Source organism: Chlorocebus sabaeus, chromosome X (assembly GCF_047675955.1).
Source record: "Chlorocebus sabaeus isolate Y175 chromosome X, mChlSab1.0.hap1, whole genome shotgun sequence".
Taxonomy (NCBI): Eukaryota; Metazoa; Chordata; class Mammalia; order Primates; family Cercopithecidae; genus Chlorocebus; species Chlorocebus sabaeus.
The window spans coordinates 13,774,382-13,793,433 of record NC_132933.1 but is presented as its reverse complement, the minus strand read 5'-3'; the positions used below and the strand labels follow the sequence as shown (position 1 = coordinate 13,793,433).

The window sequence follows — 19,052 nt, the reverse complement described above, 5'->3', positions numbered from 1 at the left end:
CTTCTTTTCAGCTGCTCTTACTCCTGACAGGACCCTCAGAAGGATTTATGAGTCCTGAGATTTCAAAAATGGTTGACTTGTGGCTTTGCCAGAGACTACCTGAGGATTGGGGTTTTCTGAACCCGCTGTGGTCAGTATCAACTCAGTTGTTCATGAGCTGACCTCCTTTCTTAGCTTTGTCTCTGTGTCCCAGGGGCAGTTGTCCTCTGCTCATAGCCAGGATTGGTGGATCATCAAACCTCAGAGCTCAAGGTGGAAACCCACAGACAAGGAAGCTCTTCTCCCAGACTGGGAGGCAGCTGGTGGGTAAATTCCAGCTCTGGCCCCCATGTCCTTGGGAATTATCCTCATGGAGCTTTTCTTCTGAGGTCCCAAGAAGGGAGCACTTCTTATGGATGGTAAAAAGAAGATGGCAGCCTATCCTTTTACCTCCTGGTGTTGGAAATAATTCTCCCTTCCAGAAGAGAGAGGGATTAATGTTCTTGGAATTGAATCAGTGGGGAGTGTCAGAGGCCTTTTAAAGGAGTGAACACAACTCCTTTAAGTGTTGTATCTTAGTTGTTTCAATTTGTGATTCTCTAATCATATATGACATTGTATTATTCTGTTTTCACATGGCTATAAAGAAATGCCTGAGACTGAATAATTTATAAAAGAAAGAGGTTGAGTTGACTCCCAGTTCCACACAGCTGGGGGAGGCTTCAGGAAACTTATGATCATGGTGGAATGTGAAGGGGAAGCAGGTACCTTTTTCACAAGCTGGCAGGAAGAAGCAGCACAAAGGAGGACCTTCGAAACACGTATAAAATCATCAGATCTCGTGAGAACTCACTCACTACAAGGGGAAGAGCATGGGGGAAACTGCCCCCATGATCCAATCACCTCCCTCCCGTGACATGTGGGGATTAAAATTTGAGTTGAGATTTCGGTGGGGACACAGAGCAAAACTATAACAGAAATTGAACAGTTGTATACGATTACTTTCTATTCTTATATATCCTTTGGTGGGGTACCTGTTTAGAACTTTTTGTCCATTTTCAATTAGGTTTTCTGCTTTCTTATAATTGGGTTTCAGCGTTTTGTGCATATTTGAATATATATCTTTTATCAGATATGTGTTTCACAAAACATTTATCCCACTCTCTGGCTTGTTTTTTCTCTTAGCAGTCTTTTAGAGTAGAAGTTGTTAATTTTAATGAAGTCCAATTTATATCTCTTTTCTTAGATGTTGGTACTTTTGATGTTGCATCTGACAAAGTCACCACCAAACTCAAGGTCAACTAGGGTTTGCACCCGTAGGTTTGACCAAAATTTTGGTGATGCATCTAACAAAGTCATTACCAAAACCAAATTCACCTAGGATTTTCACCCCTAAGTTTGAATAAGGTTTAAAATTCTGATAAAATATGTTTGTCAACAAATGAATCATTTTCACATAAACAAATGTGTAGGGAAATTAACTGCTGAAACTTTTGGTGGAAAAAGTCAGCAACATTTTAAAAGTATAAAATTATTCATACCCTGTTCACTTCTATTCAACTTCCACATTAATATGTATTCCTTATAAGGAATTTTATGCATTTGTCCCAGAATTTATGCTCAAATATGTTGATTATATTTATCCTAATTTTAGCCACAAAGAAAAAGCAAATATGTGTTCATCAGGAGGAGGTAGGTCCAGTCTGTTATTGTACAGAAATAAATTGGCATTCTCGGGAGAAGTTGCCAAAGTAAGGCAGATCTCTATGCGCTGTCATGGAAAGATGCTGGATACAGATTAATAAGTGAGTATCATGGCATGTCAGGGTTGCAATAGCAAAGTACCACAACCTGGATGACAAAACAACAGAAATTCATTGTCTCACAGTTTTGGAATCTGGTAGCCCAAGAGCAAGGTGTACACAAGATTGATTCCTTATGAGGGCTGTGATTGCGGGATGTTTTCCTGTCTTCCCTCCATGTCTACTCACGTTGACATCTCTCTACTCATATCTCTACGCCCGAATATCCCCTTTTTATAGCAACTTCTATTAAGGCCAGCATTAATAACCTCATTTTAACTTGATTGTCTTTGAAATAATCCTATCTCGAAATGACTGCCACATTTTAATTTCAATGTAGAAGTTTGTGGACGAGGCAACGGAACTTGTAATAGTGGCAAAGGTAAGTGGCAGATCTATATGTGTATCATTATATCATTACACATGTGTGTGTATATGTACATATATATGTATACATAAAGTAGCACACCCATCTTTATGAAAGCCCAAAATCGAAAATCATATTTACAATTTGCACGGCCCCATTGTTACTTGTGGGAACTTCCAAGTAAGAGGCTGAGTCTTGGAGGAACTTTGTAAAGACAACAATGCCATTTCTATGTACTTTTAGAATTTTTTGCAACAAAAATACATGCACTACTTACTTTTAAGTCAAATATTGAAATAATCCTAAGAAAAGGAAGAGGAGCACTCCTGTAGTCACATTAACAGTAACCTGATGGAAGAGAAAAAAGTCCCTGAAAGTTAAATGGCTTAACACGAGTTTATTTTTGTGCAAATAAATTCTGATTGAAGTTGGCAGGGTGTTGTGGGCTGAGTTGTGTCCCTCTTTCCAAGTTCATATACCCAAGTCTCAAGCTCCAGGACTGCAGAGTATCACTGTATGTGGAGACAGACCCTTTGAAGAGGCAACTAATGTAAACTGAGATCTTATGGTGAGGATCATATTCAATATGACTGGTGTCCTCGTAAGAGGAGCAGATTAAGACACAGACACACAGACCAAGGAACAACCATGGAAGAAATCACTGAGACAGTGGCCATGAGCAAGCCACAGAGAGGCCAGGGAAGAAATCAAACTGGCCAACACCTTGATCTTAGATATTTAGCCTCCAGAAATGTGAGAAAATACAATTCTATCATTGAAGTCACCCAGCCTGTGGTTCTGTGTTATGGTATAAGAAACTAACCCACAGCGGTTCCTGGCTTTCACTTCAGACAGGAATCCAAGCTGCTTTCACCTTGTAGCTCCACATCACAACAGATACCAACTGCTGAACAGAAATGGAAGCATGGGAATGATGCACTGGTTTCTGTCTACAAATGAACCAGCCAGGAAGGCGAGCTAGACAAGACAGAGGCGGGCACTTGTAGCCTCTTCCACATATCATTACGGTGCTCAATGAAAAGCAACTATTATAATTGATGACAGTAAGTCTGTTCATTGCTTGGGATTGTTTCTGGGAATGTCTGCATAGCCTTGAAATCTTCCAAGATTTTCTTGCACCTACAAGGTGCCTGGTGGTTTCAAATACAGGATTACATCCAGTTTTAAAACAATTCTGTAAGTCTTCACAGGGAGGGTCAACATTAATCCCTCAATATCACTTGGCACTGTCCTTTAATAACCTATATAATTTATTTAGGCTGAGAATTCTCTCATATTTTTGGTGTATGAAAAATAACCTACCGTTTGAGCCTCTGCTACCCTCCATATGACAGAACATTCCTGAACAGCTATACACGTGCCTGTGGCTCACTGCAAGCCAGGATTTTCCTGTGGAGCAGGTACACACACAAGACACAGTGGAAGGATGTTTAACTATTGCTTATTTCTCATCAGAGCTGGCGTGTCCCCCAAAGTACCCTGGTCACGTCCTAGGCAGTCTTCAAGATTTTGTTATTGTTTTGCTTTTTTTTTCAGAAATTTACCTTCTTGTAGATCATTTACAAAGTGATATCTATAGCCTTTCCTCATCCACAAAGTTTATGAAGGAAAGATTGGCATCTGATCATCTACAAAAGCTTATTCATCTCTGTTTGTGTTCAGTGCCCTGTTTCAAATAATGCATGGCATTAAAATCATACTACAAGTATCAAATATTAGGAAGATTTCAAATAGTTTATATCTGACCTTAGAATTACATCCCAAAAACCCGTATGTTATGTGGCAAATCAGATTTTACCCTGCAGCCTATGTGGAAATACGTTGATCGTGTGTTGAAGATGCCCAGCCTAGGTATGGAAATGTCACTATCCAAAGTGAATATTCACATCGAAGGGCCTTTATCATGGAGGAGCCACAGGGAGGGATGGATCACTCAGGGAACTTCTCCAGGGACAAACAGTGGTCTATGTCAGGGAAAGGGCAGATGTCTCTGGGCTCTTGCACTGAGGGCTGGGCACAGGTTTCAAGTGCGAGACCACAGTGAGAAGTTAGTCAGCAGGCCAGCTTCCAGAGTTGCACAAGAGAGCGCACAGAGGAGATCTACTGGAGGGTGTTGTAATGTGGGAAAGGCCTGGGGCTGGACAAAAGCACTGGCACCCAGAGTCAGCTCTCAAGAAACTTAGGGCTCATAACAGGAAGAATTTAGCTAAAGAAAGCCCAAACGATCCCTGAATGGTATTGATTCCCATTGTCACCTTTCTTCTCTAGGCCCATCTAAATACTTTGTCACAGGTTTCTTCTTTATGTTACCTGGAAGACATTAGGAAGTGTGAAGAGAAGTGACTTAACAGGAAGAAGACTATGCTCAGGCTGAGAGGAGCAGGGACAGTGTGGGTCTAGATGATTTCACACCTCAAGCCCCAGCCCAGTCACTTTCTAATCATGTGATCATCATGGGATCTTGGGGAATTTGTCATGAGCTATAACCTCAGCTTCCTCGTCTGTAAAACGGGTTTGATAATCCCTGTGCTGTAGAATTGCTGGAATGTATGTAATGTGAGTAAAACACCTGGCACACAGCTTGGCATGTCTTGGAATTTTAATAAATGGCAGTTGTCATCAATATGATTATAATCCCAAAGTCTACCACTGTTTTTTGAGAAAAATTCAGCACTTGTTTTTTATCCAAAATGTCAAAGAGAACATCCAGCTGAATATGTCATGGAATATGAACTGTACCAAAAGTTTGGCTTCGTAAATATAACTCAGGACATTTACTATCTAAAAGGATATATTGTATCATTCAGCTAAGGAGAGGCTTGCACAGCTGCATACAAATCAAAGATTGTAGACTTTGAGTTAAGGACCAACTCCTTTTCACCTTCCCCACTGATCATCCACCTAACCACTAGTTTTATTTAAGCTCCACTAAAAATATACACATTGCTTAAACTTGTCCACATTACTTTCAAAATAACCCAAATAAAAGTCCTATTAATGGAATGGGCTTGGGCTCTCCCAGGCCAGGCAGATGAGTGTCAGCCCGGAGGCTTCTGAGCACCACATCAAGGAATTCTAACCACATTTCTCAGGAAACCCTTGCAGATGATGGGGATCAACCACCTAGTCCTTGCACTGTGTTCAAGCTCCCCAGTGACAGAGCCACAGGACACCTTCCATGACTTCCCCATGTGGAGACTCCTCTCTGCTTCATCCTCCACCCAGAGCCAACTGCTCAAGTAGTTTTCCATTCCAGGCTTTTCTCTCACCTTCTGAGAGTCTGGGCCCTGCCACCACCCGGCTTCAGAACAATCAGCTCCCACAGAAGCACCTGCAGTTTCCCAAAGCCCAAAACTGCCTTAGCTCAGGGCCTTTTTACTCAAAGCCTCCATCTGGAGTCTCACCTCCCCACTCGTTTTGAAACTTACTCTTTAGATTGTAGAGAAAATCTTACCACATTCCTGATATGGCATCTGTAGCTACACTTTACCGTTTTAGGGGTAGGGATAAGTCTTGCTTTTAATAGTAACTTCACTACTAACGGTAACTTCTATGAGCAAATGCTGATATGATGGTCATCAAATAAACGAGTCACTGATATTTTTATTTATTACAATTTACTTTTGGCTACTTTCTTACATAAATCAAGCAAACCAGGTATGTGTCTTTATTTTTCAAGAACAACAAACTAAAGGGCCTGAGGAAATGCAAATATTAACAATCCTTTACTTTGTTCCAGTATTTAATTGTAGAGTTCCTTCACAGTTTCAAGATAAATTCCTACAGCAATACCACATTCACCTGTGACACATCACAAAATGAGGCAGGTTTTCAAAATGTGGTGTGTTTGTGTTTTTGTTTTTACAAAATATCAAAATGTTACTCTTAAACCAGATAAACAACAATACACGTGTGACTAATATTCGTCAACTAAGATTCTGAAGCTATTTAAACCTGTCATTAATAGGAAAAGAATTTGAAAAATACCCAAAAGGAAAACAGGTAAATCCCTTAACCACCCATATGGAACAGAGGTGCAAACAGCACTGTGTTCTCTCCAGCCTCAGCCGGGCCCTCCACCACGTAGAAACTTGACTGCCCTCTTCAAACTCAGAGGGAAGAATCTACCCCAGACTTCACTCAGAAGAGAAGCTGGGGGACACAACACTGGAGCTTGCACTGTCTGTGGCAGTGGAGTCATCTGTGGTGTCAATTATGGCCTGGGCTCTCTCTTCCACATCTTTCAAAGCATCCTTGTACGAGGATGGAAAGGAAATAGGGACGGTATTGTTGAGCATGGCCAAAAACTCTACTACTTTCCTCTTACTGATTTCTGAATGAGCTCTTGGACCCCACAGGAATTCGTAACGTGGAGGAGCAGTGTTGGGCACCTCCCGGTACTCTAGGTAATGTTCCTGCACCCAAACTTTAGTGAGGAGCTCCCTGGGCTCCCCAAAGATAAAGTGCTCCCTCCCAGCACGCACCCCTATTCCACTCAGCACATCCCAGATGACCTCCTCAGAGGCACAGGTGCCCTTCATGAAGATGATACTCAGAACAAGAAACAAGAGGTGGTTCTGAGGCATACCCTGCTCATCACTCACACTCCCCTCACAGCTGAGCGCTAATGTGTTTACAAAGACGTAGGAGTCCTCAGGGTCCACCTCTCTCAGGGAAATGCCAAAAAGAATCTCTATGAACTCACGGGCTTTCCTGAAGATCATAGGAAAGTAGCCCGTGTACCTGTTGATGACATTCGTCACCATCTCTGCCTTTGTGACAGGCTGCTTCGCTTGATATCTGAGGAGAAGAAACCGCACCAACTCGTCCACCTTTTCATCCAGTGTATAAGTGAACAAGGGCTCGCTCTCTATCAAGGACTCACTGTCTGTCAAGGACTCGCTCTCTAGCAAGGTGTCTGAGGTGCTTGTATCTTCATCTACTGGGCTGCTGGACTCTTCACTGAATGGGCTCAAGGAAGTGGAGGAGGAGGAGGAGCTCACAGCACTCTGGAGAGGAGACTGGGCAGGCCCCTCAGGAGGACTCTGAGGACTCTCAGGGGAACTCTGGGAAAGACTCAATGAAGTGGAGGAGGAGGAGCTGACAGGTCTCTGGAGTGGAGACTGGTCAGGCCCCTCAGGCGGACTCTGAGGACTCCCATGGGGACTCTGCAGAAGACTCGCTAAAGTGTAGGAGAAGGACCTGAGAGGTTTTTGGAGAGGAGACTGAGCAGGCCCCTCAGGGGGTCTCTGAGGTCTCTCAGGGAAATCCTGGGGAAGACTCAGTGAAGTGGAGGAGGAGCAGGTAATCACAGGACTCTGGAGAGAAGACTGGGAGTCCTCCCCCTGAGGAGGACTGTGAGGAAAGCGGAGAGGAGACAAGGAGACCTCCCACTCAGGAGTACTCTGAGGAGTCTTGAGAGGAGACTGGGGATCCTCCCTGTCAGGAGAACACGGAGGAATCTGGAGAGGAGACAGGGAGGCCTCCCTCACAGGAGGACTATGAGGATACTGGAGAGAAGACAGGGAGTCCTCCCCCTCAGGAGGACTCTGAGGAATGTAGAGAGGAGACAGGGAATCCTCCCCCTCAGGAGGACTCTGAGGTCTCTGGACAGGAGACTGGGAATCCATCCCCTCAGGAAGGCTCGGAGGACTATAGACAGGAGACTGGGCAGGCCCCTCAGGAGGGCTCTGAGGACTCTCAGGGAAACTCTGGGGAACACTCAATGAAGTGGAGGAGGAGCAGATGCTTATAGGACTCTGGAGAGAAGACTGGAAGTCCTCCCCCTGAGGAGGCCTATGAGGAAAGTGGAGAGGAGACAGGGAGTCCTCCCACTCAGGAGGACTCTGAGGAATCTGGAGAGGAGACTGGAAGTCCTCCCCATCAGGAGGACACGTATGAATCTGGAGACGAGACAGAGAGTCCTCCCACTCAGGAGGATTCTGAGGAATCTGGAGAGGAGAAAGGGCGTTCTCTCCCTCAGGAGGACTCTGGAAAGGAGCCTGGGAGTCCTCCCCCTCAGGAGAACTCTGAGGACTATGGAGAGGAGACTGGGAGTTGTCTCCCTCAGGAGGACTCTGAGGAATCTGGAGAGGAGACTCGGCAAAACCCTCAAATGTACTTTGAGAACTCTCAGGGGAACTCTGGAAAAGACTCAGTAAAGGGGAGGAGGAGGAGGAGCTCAGAGGAATCTGGAGAGGAGACTGGGGAAAACCCTCAAAAGTACTTTGAGTACTGTCAGGGGAACTCTGGAACACACTCAATAAAGCGGAGGTGAAGGAGGAGGTCACAGGAATCTGGGGAGGAGACTGGGGAAAACCCTCAAAAGTACTTTGAGTACTCTCAGCGGAACTCTGGAAAACACTCAATAAAGTGGAGGTGAAGGAGGTGGTCACATGAATCTGGGGAGGAGACTGGGGAAAACCCTCAAAAGTACTTTGAGTACTCTCAGCGGAACTCTGGAAAACACACAATAAAGTGGAGGAGGAGGAGGAGGTCACAGGAATCTGGGGAGGAGACTGGGGAAAACCCTCAAAAGTACTTTGAGTACTCTCAGCGGAACTCTGGAAAACACTCAATAAAGTGGAGGTGAAGGAGGAGGTCACAGGAATCTGGGGAGGAGACTGGGGAAAACCCTCAAAAGTACTTTGAGTACTCTCAGCGGAACTCTGGAAAACACTCAATAAAGTGGAGGTGAAGGAGGAGGTCACATGAATCTGGGGAGGAGACTGGGGAAAACCCTCAAAAGTACTTTGAGTACTCTCAGCGGAACTCTGGAAAACACACAATAAAGTGGAGGAGGAGGAAGAGGTCACAGGAATCTGGGGAGGAGACTGGGGAAAACCCTCAAAAGTACTTTGAGTACTCTCAGCGGAACTCTGGAAAACACTCAATAAAGTGGAGGTGAAGGAGGAGGTCACAGGAGTCTGGAGAGGAGACTGGGGAAAACCCTCAAAAGGACTTTGAGAACTCTCAGGGGAACTCTGGAAAACACTCAATAAAGTGGAGGTGAAGGAGGAGGTCACAGGAATCTGGGGAGGAGATTGGGGAAAACCCTCAAAAGGACTCTGAGTACTCTCAGCGGAACTCTGGAAAACACTCAATAAAGTGGAGGAGAACAAGGAGCTCGCAGGATTCTGGAGAGGAGACTGGACGTCCTCACCCTCAGGAGGGCTCTGAGAAATCTGGAGAGGAGACAAGGAGTCCTCGCCCTCAGGAGGACTCTGAGGATTCTGGAGAGGAGACTGGGAGTCCTTCCCCTCAGGAGGACTCTGGAGAAGACTCGGGGAGTCCTCCCCCTCAGGACGACTCTGACGACTCTCAGCGGAACTCTGGAGAAGACTCAGCATCCCAGCAGCAGGCATCTCCTTGTCCCCTGGAGAACGTAGAATCAGAGAAGAGGATGAAGATGAGAAGGAAGAGGAGGAGGAGGAGGAGGGGAATAAAAAATGGAGAGAGGAAGAGAAAATGGAGGAGGCTTCCTCCCCTTCCTCATGTGGGGGATCCTCTGCATCTACCAACTCCAGTATGAAATTTGGCTTCTGGAAGCCTTGCTCAAAGCTGGGGCATGGAAGGTTTGGAGAGAGAGGCACCATGAATATTGTTCAGGAGCAGCATGGTAAACGTGTGAGCACGAATGGGTATGATAGGATCCCACAGGACTGAGGGAGAGAGGGACAGTGCCAGTGGCCTCAGCTTAGAAACTCACCCATGATGGCTCTGACAAAGGCCGGCTGACAGCTCTTCTCTTACGGTGTGCTCTAGGGCCTCACAGGTCGCCTGTCTTCCTAGGAGGTTTGTCTCCTGGGAACCTGTAGGAGGATGTGAGAAAGCACCTCAGGGCACAGCTGGCAGGCAGAGTCTGAGGCACCAGGAATGACAGTGGGTGGCTACGGGCTGGGTGCTGCCAGGTCTGCCCTGTTTCTGGGGGTAGGGCCCTTGGTACAGAGTCAGGCTGTGCACTCACCTTGACTCCTGGCAGCGCCTGGGCCTCCTCTGCTGTGGTGCTTTTAGGATGTATGTGTCCCTCACACCCAGGTCTTCAACTCCTGGTTCCTGGAGCACCTGCAAGAGGAAGTGAGGGAGACCCTCCAGCTATGACGTCAGCTGAGGCTGGCCAGACTCCCAGAGTCCCACAGTTCTGAGGTTCGTGGCCCCCTCAGCATTCAGTTAGCATTGTCACATGTTCTCAGACAGGGCCAGCCCCCAGCACTCTGCTGGCCTGAGGCAAAACCTCAGGGCAAACTCCACAGCGCTGAGAGCAGTGGGACGTAATGAGGTGGCAGCCACCTCCCAGCACTCTACCACGGGGGTGATCCGGGTGGCCTCACTTCTGATGCACATGTGACCCCTCAGTCCTCACTCTTGTCCCCAGCAGGGTCTGGGAGTCTTCCCTCTGCCGGCTGGAGGCAGCTCCCTGTGCTGACTTGCCAGGGGACCCCCAGACCAAGGCCTCCCCTTCTCTGTCCCCTACACCCCTCACCCAGCAACAAGAGGGTGGCGCTTCAGCCTGAGCCGACTGGGAAACTCTAGGAGGGCTGATTTGAGGAACGGGGTGGGAATCTCCGGGAATCCATCCTCTGAGGTGGGGGTTCCCCCGGTCCTCCTCAATGTCTTCCTATTTATTCCCTAGAGGGCCGGCATCTCCTCCCTTCCTCTGCCGTGAGGACCCGTCCCTCAGCCCTCGGCTACCATCTTCCTTTCCGCGAACTACAAGTCCCACGGCAGGGGTACAGCAAGCCGGGCCGGCTTCTCTCTGTGGCGGGGGGGGGGTCCCTCAGTTCTCCCTCGGGGTCCTCACCTTGAAGACTGGATAGGTTTAAGACTCTTCCCTCTGCTGACCTGAGACGAGCCTCGTCACAAAATACCTCAGGTTCTTCAGCCTCCCAAGATGGACGCCGGAAAGTACATCCGGGAACCCTGCGGGGGATGATCAGGACTGACAGCAGGGCTAGCGTGGGGCGGGGCCTCCTCTCAGAGGAGCAACCACCCCCCACTTGTCAACCTCCTTTCCATCCCTTCCTTCCCACCTCCAGGATGTGCTCCTGCCCTTCCTGCTCACTCCCTGAGCCTTGCCGGACTCTTCCCTCCCACCTCCCCAGTCCTTGACACTCACACCCCACCTTTTCCCAGGGCTGACAGCAGGGAGTGGCAGGGTGCAGCCTGCGCCTCCCCTCCGTGTTGGGAGGTCACTGTCCTTCGACAGAGTTCTCTTCTTGTTGAGTGGCCAGCCCTGGGACAGCTCCCTCTGTTTAACTGAAGATGCCCTCCTTAGAGATAATCTCCCCTCTAGCTGACTCCCAAAGTGGAAGTCAGAAAGTTGTAAATTTGGGGACCCTGATGGGCTCCTCCAGAGCTGGCAGCAGGAACAGTGACAGGACAGAGGGCACTACCAGTCATGGATGTTCCCTTCCTGCCCTCCTGAGAGGCTGTACCTGGACTCTTGAAATGGCCTGGGCTCCCTGCCTCTGTGCATCTGAGTCTTTCACCTCCGAATAAGCCCCTCCCATCCCTGAGACCTGCAAGGTGCAAGAGAGGTCGAATCACATCCCTCCACAGGGGGTATGGCCTCCCAGGCCCCAGGTAGGGCTCCTCTGCCCTCCGTCTGAAATAGCGTGGGAAGGACCCTCAGTCTTCCTCAACTTATTATTACTGACACAGCCTCCATTCCCTCCCTCTTCTCTCCAGAGACTGTTTTTCAAATCAAGGTTCCCACTTCCATAAATCCCCTAGGAGGGACTGGAGCACCCTTGCATCTCTCCCTAATGGCCCTGCCCAAGGCCTCCTAGGAGTGCAAATGAGCTGATTTTGGGGGATCCCCCTGTGTCCATGGTGGGGTAGCTCACCAGTCTGTCCTCTGTATCAGCCTGGGGATGCCTGGAAGGACCCCTCGTGATCTTCCGCTCTCATGATCTGAACTGAGACTCACCAGAGCACAGACTTCTCCTCTTTCTATCCCCTAAGATGTCAGGGGACACTGTGGGTCACCATGCCCCTGAGCCTCCCGGGGATGACAACAGGTGGGGAGCTGGTTTCTGTGGATCCTCCTCTTTGTGGGCAAGAAGTCTCTGCAGTTTTCCCTCAGAGGCCTCATCTGACTACTGGCTGCTCCTGGGTCTTCTATCCTTCCCAAGATAACAGTATGACACAGGGAAAAAATTAATGTGACTTTACCCTGAAGGAAACTGTAAAACACTACAATTGGTAGTGTTTTACAAATGGTGATCAAATTAACATCATCAATGACAAATTGTGTTGTTACTACGTGCCATCGGTATGATATGATAAGAATCGCACTTCACTTCTCTGTTCATCTTCCAAGGAAACATAACCTACATCAAAACATTAAAAAATCTTGTAATTCCCAATCAAAGGCTGTTTTCCAGAATACTTGACCATACACCTCCAAACTGTCAATGTTTTCAAAAGCAAGAGAAGTCTCAGTGAACTGGCACAGCCAAAGGGCATTGAAAGAGACATGATGAATAAATGTACTGGAGTATCCTCAGGGGATCCTGGGACAGAAAATAGTTTTTCGTGACAAGGAAATAAATGTGAATAAAGTATGTTTGTTAATAAACAAAGGATGTTTTCATATCAATATTGGTGCATTAGTTTTAGAGAACCTTACCAAGGTAAGATGTTAATAACAGGAGGAATAGATTAGGGGGCATAAAAGAATGTTCTTGACCATTGTCGCAATTTTCTTTTAAATCTAAAATTATTCTAAAATAAAGTTTATGAAATATGAAAAAATGTTACCAAACTAGATAAAAGATATGTTTGCAACACCTATAGCAGATATGCCTTTTAAATATTTTAAATATTGAAAGTAGAAGTTTGAACTTAGGCCTTATCCTAGAGTTTCTGCTACAAGTTTTTCTATTACTCTTTATACTAGAGGTAGTAGCAAATGTTGTAGTGCAAAGAGGAATAAATGAAAGGAATGAGGATTGGCCAGTTGGAAACCAAACTTTTGTGATTAATGGATGACACTACTGAGCATGAAAAGAATCCAAAAGAACTAAAGATAATTTACTCAATATATAATAGTATATCCGTTTTCTGGTATAAGGTCAGTATTCAAAAGTATATCCACTTTGTTTTCTGTCAGGGAAAGAGTAGGAAAATAAAAGTAAAGAATATATAATTTTTAAACCCTCATACTAAAACATCAAGTATCTAAGAAAAATACTTAACCAAAAACAATAACTTTACAGACAAAAATATTAAAATGTTGTTGAGACATGTTAATGAAGACTCACATCAATATAAAATAAAAAAATTCATAGGCATGAAGATTCAATATTTTAAATATGTTAGTTCTTCCAGGAAAAAAAAAAAAGGAAAATATAGATTAATTGCAATCCCAAACCAAAATGAACAAATGGCTTTGGACATGTATGAGTCACCTGATTCTAAATATAAAGACATGCATATGGTCAAGCATAGTCAATACACTCTTGAAAAACAGTAATTAGTCTACTCGATAGTAAGAATTACAAAGAAGCGAATGCAATGCAGAGTTTGAGATTTAGGTGCAGGAGTTGGTCAATAGACCAATGAAACTGAATGGACAGTCCTGAAAAACAAAAACGTGTGCAAATACATTCTTAACTGATTAAAAAACAAAATTACAGCTTCAGAGCATGGAACAGTCTTGTTGCAGTAGATGTCAGTGGAACAACTGAGTATGCATATAAAAACGCTAATTTAAGTGGCACCCTTCTTCACACCAAACACAAAACTGTTGCTAGGAGATTCAAAGCCTACTTTAAAAATCCTGTACTACAAAAAACAAACAAACAAACAAACAAAAAAAACAAAACTTAAAATATACACGGACATATATAGAATAATAAATAAGTCTTTGTTTAGATTTTTTTTTTTTTTTGGAGTCAGCGGTAAAAATATATTAGAGCATCAGTTAGGATAGAGGTGAAAGGATTGAAAGAGGCTGGGGACGTTGATCCTGTCAGTAACAGAAGGAAGCAAGATAATATGAGTCAAACGGGAAGGGAGGAAATGGCAGCTCCTTCCACCCCCTTGTCTCAACCTATAGAAGGCCTGGCTACTTTCATGAGCCTTTTGCTTTCTCAGAGTAGGACTTAGAACTCAACAATGGCTGGAGGAAAGCTACCTGGAACAATGGTGTATTTATTCCCCTTCCTATTAGACCAGTCCTTCTGCTGACCTCTGGAACTCTGGGGATCCAAGAAATATAACACGACCAGTTCTATTCCAGAAAGTCATGAACAGGGGATGTTGTGTTGATGACAGAAACCTGACCAGGTCCACAAACAGTTTATCGCCTTAGAGCCAGTGCCAGCTTGCCCAAATGTGATTGGAGTAGAGGCCTAAGACCCTCTCCATATGGATTGGAGGTCCACATGAAAGGAATTCCAGCTACTCCTGACAGGACCCTCAGAAGGATTCAGGAGCCCTGAGATTCCAAACGAGGTTGACGTGTGGCTTTACCAGAGAATTCAGTGAGAGTTGGGGTTCGGTCCACCCACTATGACCAGCATCAACTCAGCCGTTCATGAGCTGACTTCCCTCTTCAGCTCTGGCTCAGTGTCCCAGGGGCAGTGAGCCTTTGCTCATAGCCAGGATTGGTGGATCAAACTTCAGCGCTCATGGTGGAAACCCACAGACAAGGAAGCTCTTCTCCCAGTCTGGGAGGGACCTGGTGGGTAAATTGCAGCTCTGGCCCCCATGTCCTTGGGAATTATCTTCATGGAGCTTTTCTTCTGAGGTCCCAAGAAGGGAGCACTTCTTATGGAAGGTGAAAAGCAAATGGCAGCCCATCCTTTTATCTCCTGGTATTGGGAGGAATTCTTCTGTCCAGAAGAGAGAGGGACTAATGATCTTGGGATTGAATCAGTGGGACAGTGTCGGGGAGCTTTTTAAAGGAGTGAACACAACCCTTCTCCAAACATACCCCAAATGACTCACCTTCAGTTCCTTTTCCTCACTTTTGTTTCAGCCTTCAGGGAACATGCTGCCTCTGCCAGTGAAGGTTTACCATAGTTGCCATGAATGTAGATTTGTTGATCATGGAGTTAGGGGAGGGCAGGGCATTCCCATCGTTTGAGGAAGAAGTAACATTTACCTGTGTATCAGAGAAGTCATAAAACACACATGAATTCTAACAATAAACCATAAGAACCAAATCATGGCTCTATTTCATTTTTGTTAATAGGAAAGGTAGCAAGGTTTTGTGTGTGTGTGTGTGTGTGCTGGATGCCTCCATTTCTTTATCTTAACCCCCATCCAATGCAACAGCATCTTCTGTTCCCTCAACTACTAAAGTTCATTCCAAATCCATCTACTTAAGTCAATCTCTGTTACTACCGCTTTGGGTGAAACTAACATCATCTCTCCCCTAGACTATGGCAACAGTTTCCTTATTGTTGCTTCCTTTATTTTTTTTTCTTTATCCCTGTAAAATCCATTGTCTTTTCAGCAGCCCATTATTTTTTAAAAATTCTGAACCATAGTTAATTATCTAAGATTACACACATCAGATTTAACTATTATGTAAAGTTATATGCATTGTAACAAATGCACAGAGTCCTGTATGTACCACCCAAGTATCATACTGACCAGTTCCATCAGCCTACAATTCCCCTGTAAAGTCAATCTCTACACTTCTTCCAAGCCGGTAGAAACTATGCTCTCTTTGTATTAATAGTTCCTAGAGTTGTAACTTTTCCAGAATATCATATGAATAGGTTCATAAGATATTCACTTCTAAAAGAGTGGGTGTATCGTTTTTCATTTTAACCATCAAGGAATGAGAATCCCTGTCGGTCCATATCCTCTATTACATTTGGTATTTTAAGATTTTTGGATTTGAGTCATTCTAATAAGTGTGCAGTGGAATACTTTCTGGTTTTCCTTTGCTTTTCCCTAATGGCAAATGAATTTGATCATCTTTTCATATGCCTCTTAGCAATGGGTATATTGTCTTTTGTGAGGTGTCTGTTCAAATCATTGGCATCTTTTTAAACCTAATAGATGTTTTTAGGGTATTGCTGATCAGAAAATTCAGAGAGCAAACTTAATAAGAAATACAGACTTCCAGCATACCTCCACTCCCCCACTGCCTATGTGCGCCCCCCCACACAAAGCAGCTCCCATTATATACATTTTGTAATAATGTTACACATTTGCTGCAATTGCACACACAGACACAGCAACTCCTATTATTTACATTTTGTAATAATTTTTCACATTTGCTCAGAAAGATTGACCTGTATTGCTACATCATTAATTAAAGTCCACAGTTTACATCAAGACTCAGTTTTAGTGTTGCACATGCTGTCGGTTTTGGTTAATGTATAATGGTAAGTATTCACCCTTACAGTAACATACAGAATTGTTTCCTCATCCCAAATCTCCTGTGGCTTCACCTATTCATCTATCCCCCTCCAACTCCTACCCACTCTGAGGCCCCAGAAACCACTGAACTTTTCATTGTATCCACAGTTACCTGTTCCAGAATATGGTTGGACTCATCAATTATGCACCATTTTTATATTTTCTTTTTTCACTTAGCAAGATGCTTTCAGGATTCCTCTATGTCTATACCACTCCACTAACAATGACGGAAAGTTCTGATGCTCCACATACTTGTCAGAATTTGTTGTTTCAGTCCAGTGGATTTCAGCCATTCTCGTGAGTATCTAGTGCTATCCCCTGGTTGCTCTAATTTACAATTTCTTTTCTTTTCTTTTTTTTTTTTTTGAGGCAGTGTCTCACTCTGTTGCCCAGGCTGGACTGCAGTGGTCCAACATCAGTTCACTGCAACCTCCACCTCCTGGGTTCAAGCAATTCTCCTGCCTCAGCCTCCCAAGTAACTGGGACCACAGGCATGTACCACCACACCTGGCTGATTTTTTCTATTTTTAGTAGAGACAGGGTTTTATCGTGTTAGCCAGGATGGTCTCGATCTCCTGACCTCGTGATTTTCCCGCCTCAGACTCCCAAAGTGCTGGGATTACAGGCGTGAGCCAAAGCACTCGGCCTTAATTTGCAATTTCTTAATGACATATAATGTTAAAAATCTTCTCATATGTTTACTTGCCATTCATATATATTCTGTGGTGAGGTGCCTGTTCAGATTTTTTTTTTTTTTTTTTTTTTTTTTTTTTTTGCCCATTTGAAATCAGACTTTTTGTTTTCTTACAGTTGGATCTTAAGACTTTAGTGTATATTTTAGTGTATGTCTTCTGTCAGATACTGGTTTCACAAATCTTCTATCCCTATCTCTGGCTTGTTTTTCATTCTCTTCGCAATAAGTTTGGCAGAATAGAATTTGGTAATTTTAATGAAATTCAACTTATCTCTTTTTTCATAGATGGTTGGTACTTTTGGTGTTGCATCTAAAATAGTTAGGTGACCAAACCCGAGGTCACATAAAGATTGCACTCATAAGTTTGACCAAAATTCAAAAGATTGCTAAAGTATATGTGTGAAAATATAAGGTATCCATATACATTCATTTTGGAGAAAATTAATTGCTGAAACATTTTGGGAAATAAGTCAGCAACGTGATAAAAAACAGAAAATATTCATGCGCTGTTTATTTTGACTCAGTTTCCACATTCATATGACTTTCCTATAAGAAATGACATGGATTTGCCCAAGAATTTATGTTCAAAGTTGTTGATTGTAGTTCTATTAATTACAGCCACAAAGGAGAAATGAATATATGTTCATCAGGAGAAGATTTGTTCAATTTGTTATTTCACAGAAATAAATGAGAATTCTAGAGAGTTATTACAAAAGTAACATAAATCTATATGTGTTTTCATGGAAAGCTTCTGCATCCATTGTGATAAACAAGTATTTTGGTTTGTTAGGATGCCATGGCACACTACCACAAGCTGGGTGATAGAAACAGAAATGTCCTGTCTCGCCGTTTTGGATTCTGGCAGTCCAAGAGCAAGGTGTTTGCAGGGTTGGTTCCTTTTGGGGCTATGAAGGAAGGATGTTTTCCAGGCCTCTTTCCTTGCCTTGTAGATAGATGGATGTCTTTATCGTGTGTCTGTTCACATTATCATATCTGTATACGTATCTCTGTGTCCAAATTTCACCCTTTAATAAGCACTTCAGTGATATCAGATTAAGACCTTTATTAATAACCTTTTGTTAAATTGATTGCCCCTAAAATGATCCTGTTTCCAAATAATGCCACATTTTGAGGTTAACATAGGATTTTGGGGAGGAGGCAGATAAATTTAGAATAGTGCTAAAGGCAAGTGGCAGATCTATATGTGTATCATTTCCCATGTATAGACATATAGTGTTTATATATATCTATCTATATATGCACATCTATGTGTATAACAGCCTGAAATCAGCTATTAATTTTTACAAACCACATCGTTAATTGTAGTAACTTCTGAGTAGGAGGCTGAATTTTAGAGAAACTTTGTAAAGGGGAAAATTGTGATTGATATGTATTTTTAGATTTTTTACAATAAGAACACATGCACTATTTTATTTATTTATTTATTTATTTATTTATTTATTTATTTATTATTATGCTTTAAGTTCTAGGGTACACGTGCACAACGTGCAGGTTTGTTACATATGTATACATGTGCCATGTTGGTGTGCTGCACCCATTAACTCGTCATTTACATTAGGTATATCTCCTAATGCTATCCCTCCCTCCTCCTCCCTCCCCACAATAGGCCCCGCTGTGTGATGTTCCCCTTCCTGTGTCCAAGTGATCTCATTGTTCGATTCCCACCTGTGAGTGAGAACATGCGGTGTTTGGTTTTCTGTTCTTGCGATACTTTGCTGAGAATGATGGTTTCCAGCTGCATCCATGTCCCTACAAAGGGCACGAACTCATCCTTTTTTATGGCTGC

General features: G+C 44.0%; 1 protein-coding gene across 1 annotated transcript; it reads right to left on the bottom strand.

Moving 5' to 3' along the window:
- Positions 1-6,305: 6,305 nt before the first annotated feature.
- LOC140710900 (uncharacterized) lies at positions 6,306-16,844 on the bottom strand. The gene is made up of 4 exons (XM_073013819.1): positions 16,762-16,844; positions 10,970-11,088; positions 7,662-9,544; positions 6,306-7,574 (listed from the first exon to the last, which is right to left on the bottom strand). The coding sequence occupies exons 1-4, from the start codon at positions 16,842-16,844 to the stop codon at positions 6,306-6,308; spliced, it is 3,354 nt and encodes a 1,117-aa protein (XP_072869920.1).
- Between the last annotated feature and the right edge of the window lie 2,208 nt (positions 16,845-19,052).

Coding starts and splice junctions, on each gene's coding strand:
- LOC140710900 (XM_073013819.1), bottom strand. CDS start 16,844: ATGGCTGAAATCCACTGGACTGAAACAACAAATTCTGACAAGTATGTG. Junction 11,089..16,761: donor CCGTCATTGTTAGTGGAGTG/GTATAGACATAG, acceptor CATCCCCCGCAG/GGTTCCCGGATGTACTTTCC. Junction 9,545..10,969: donor AAACCTATCCAGTCTTCAAG/GTGAGGACCCCG, acceptor TACGTTCTCCAG/GGGACAAGGAGATGCCTGCT.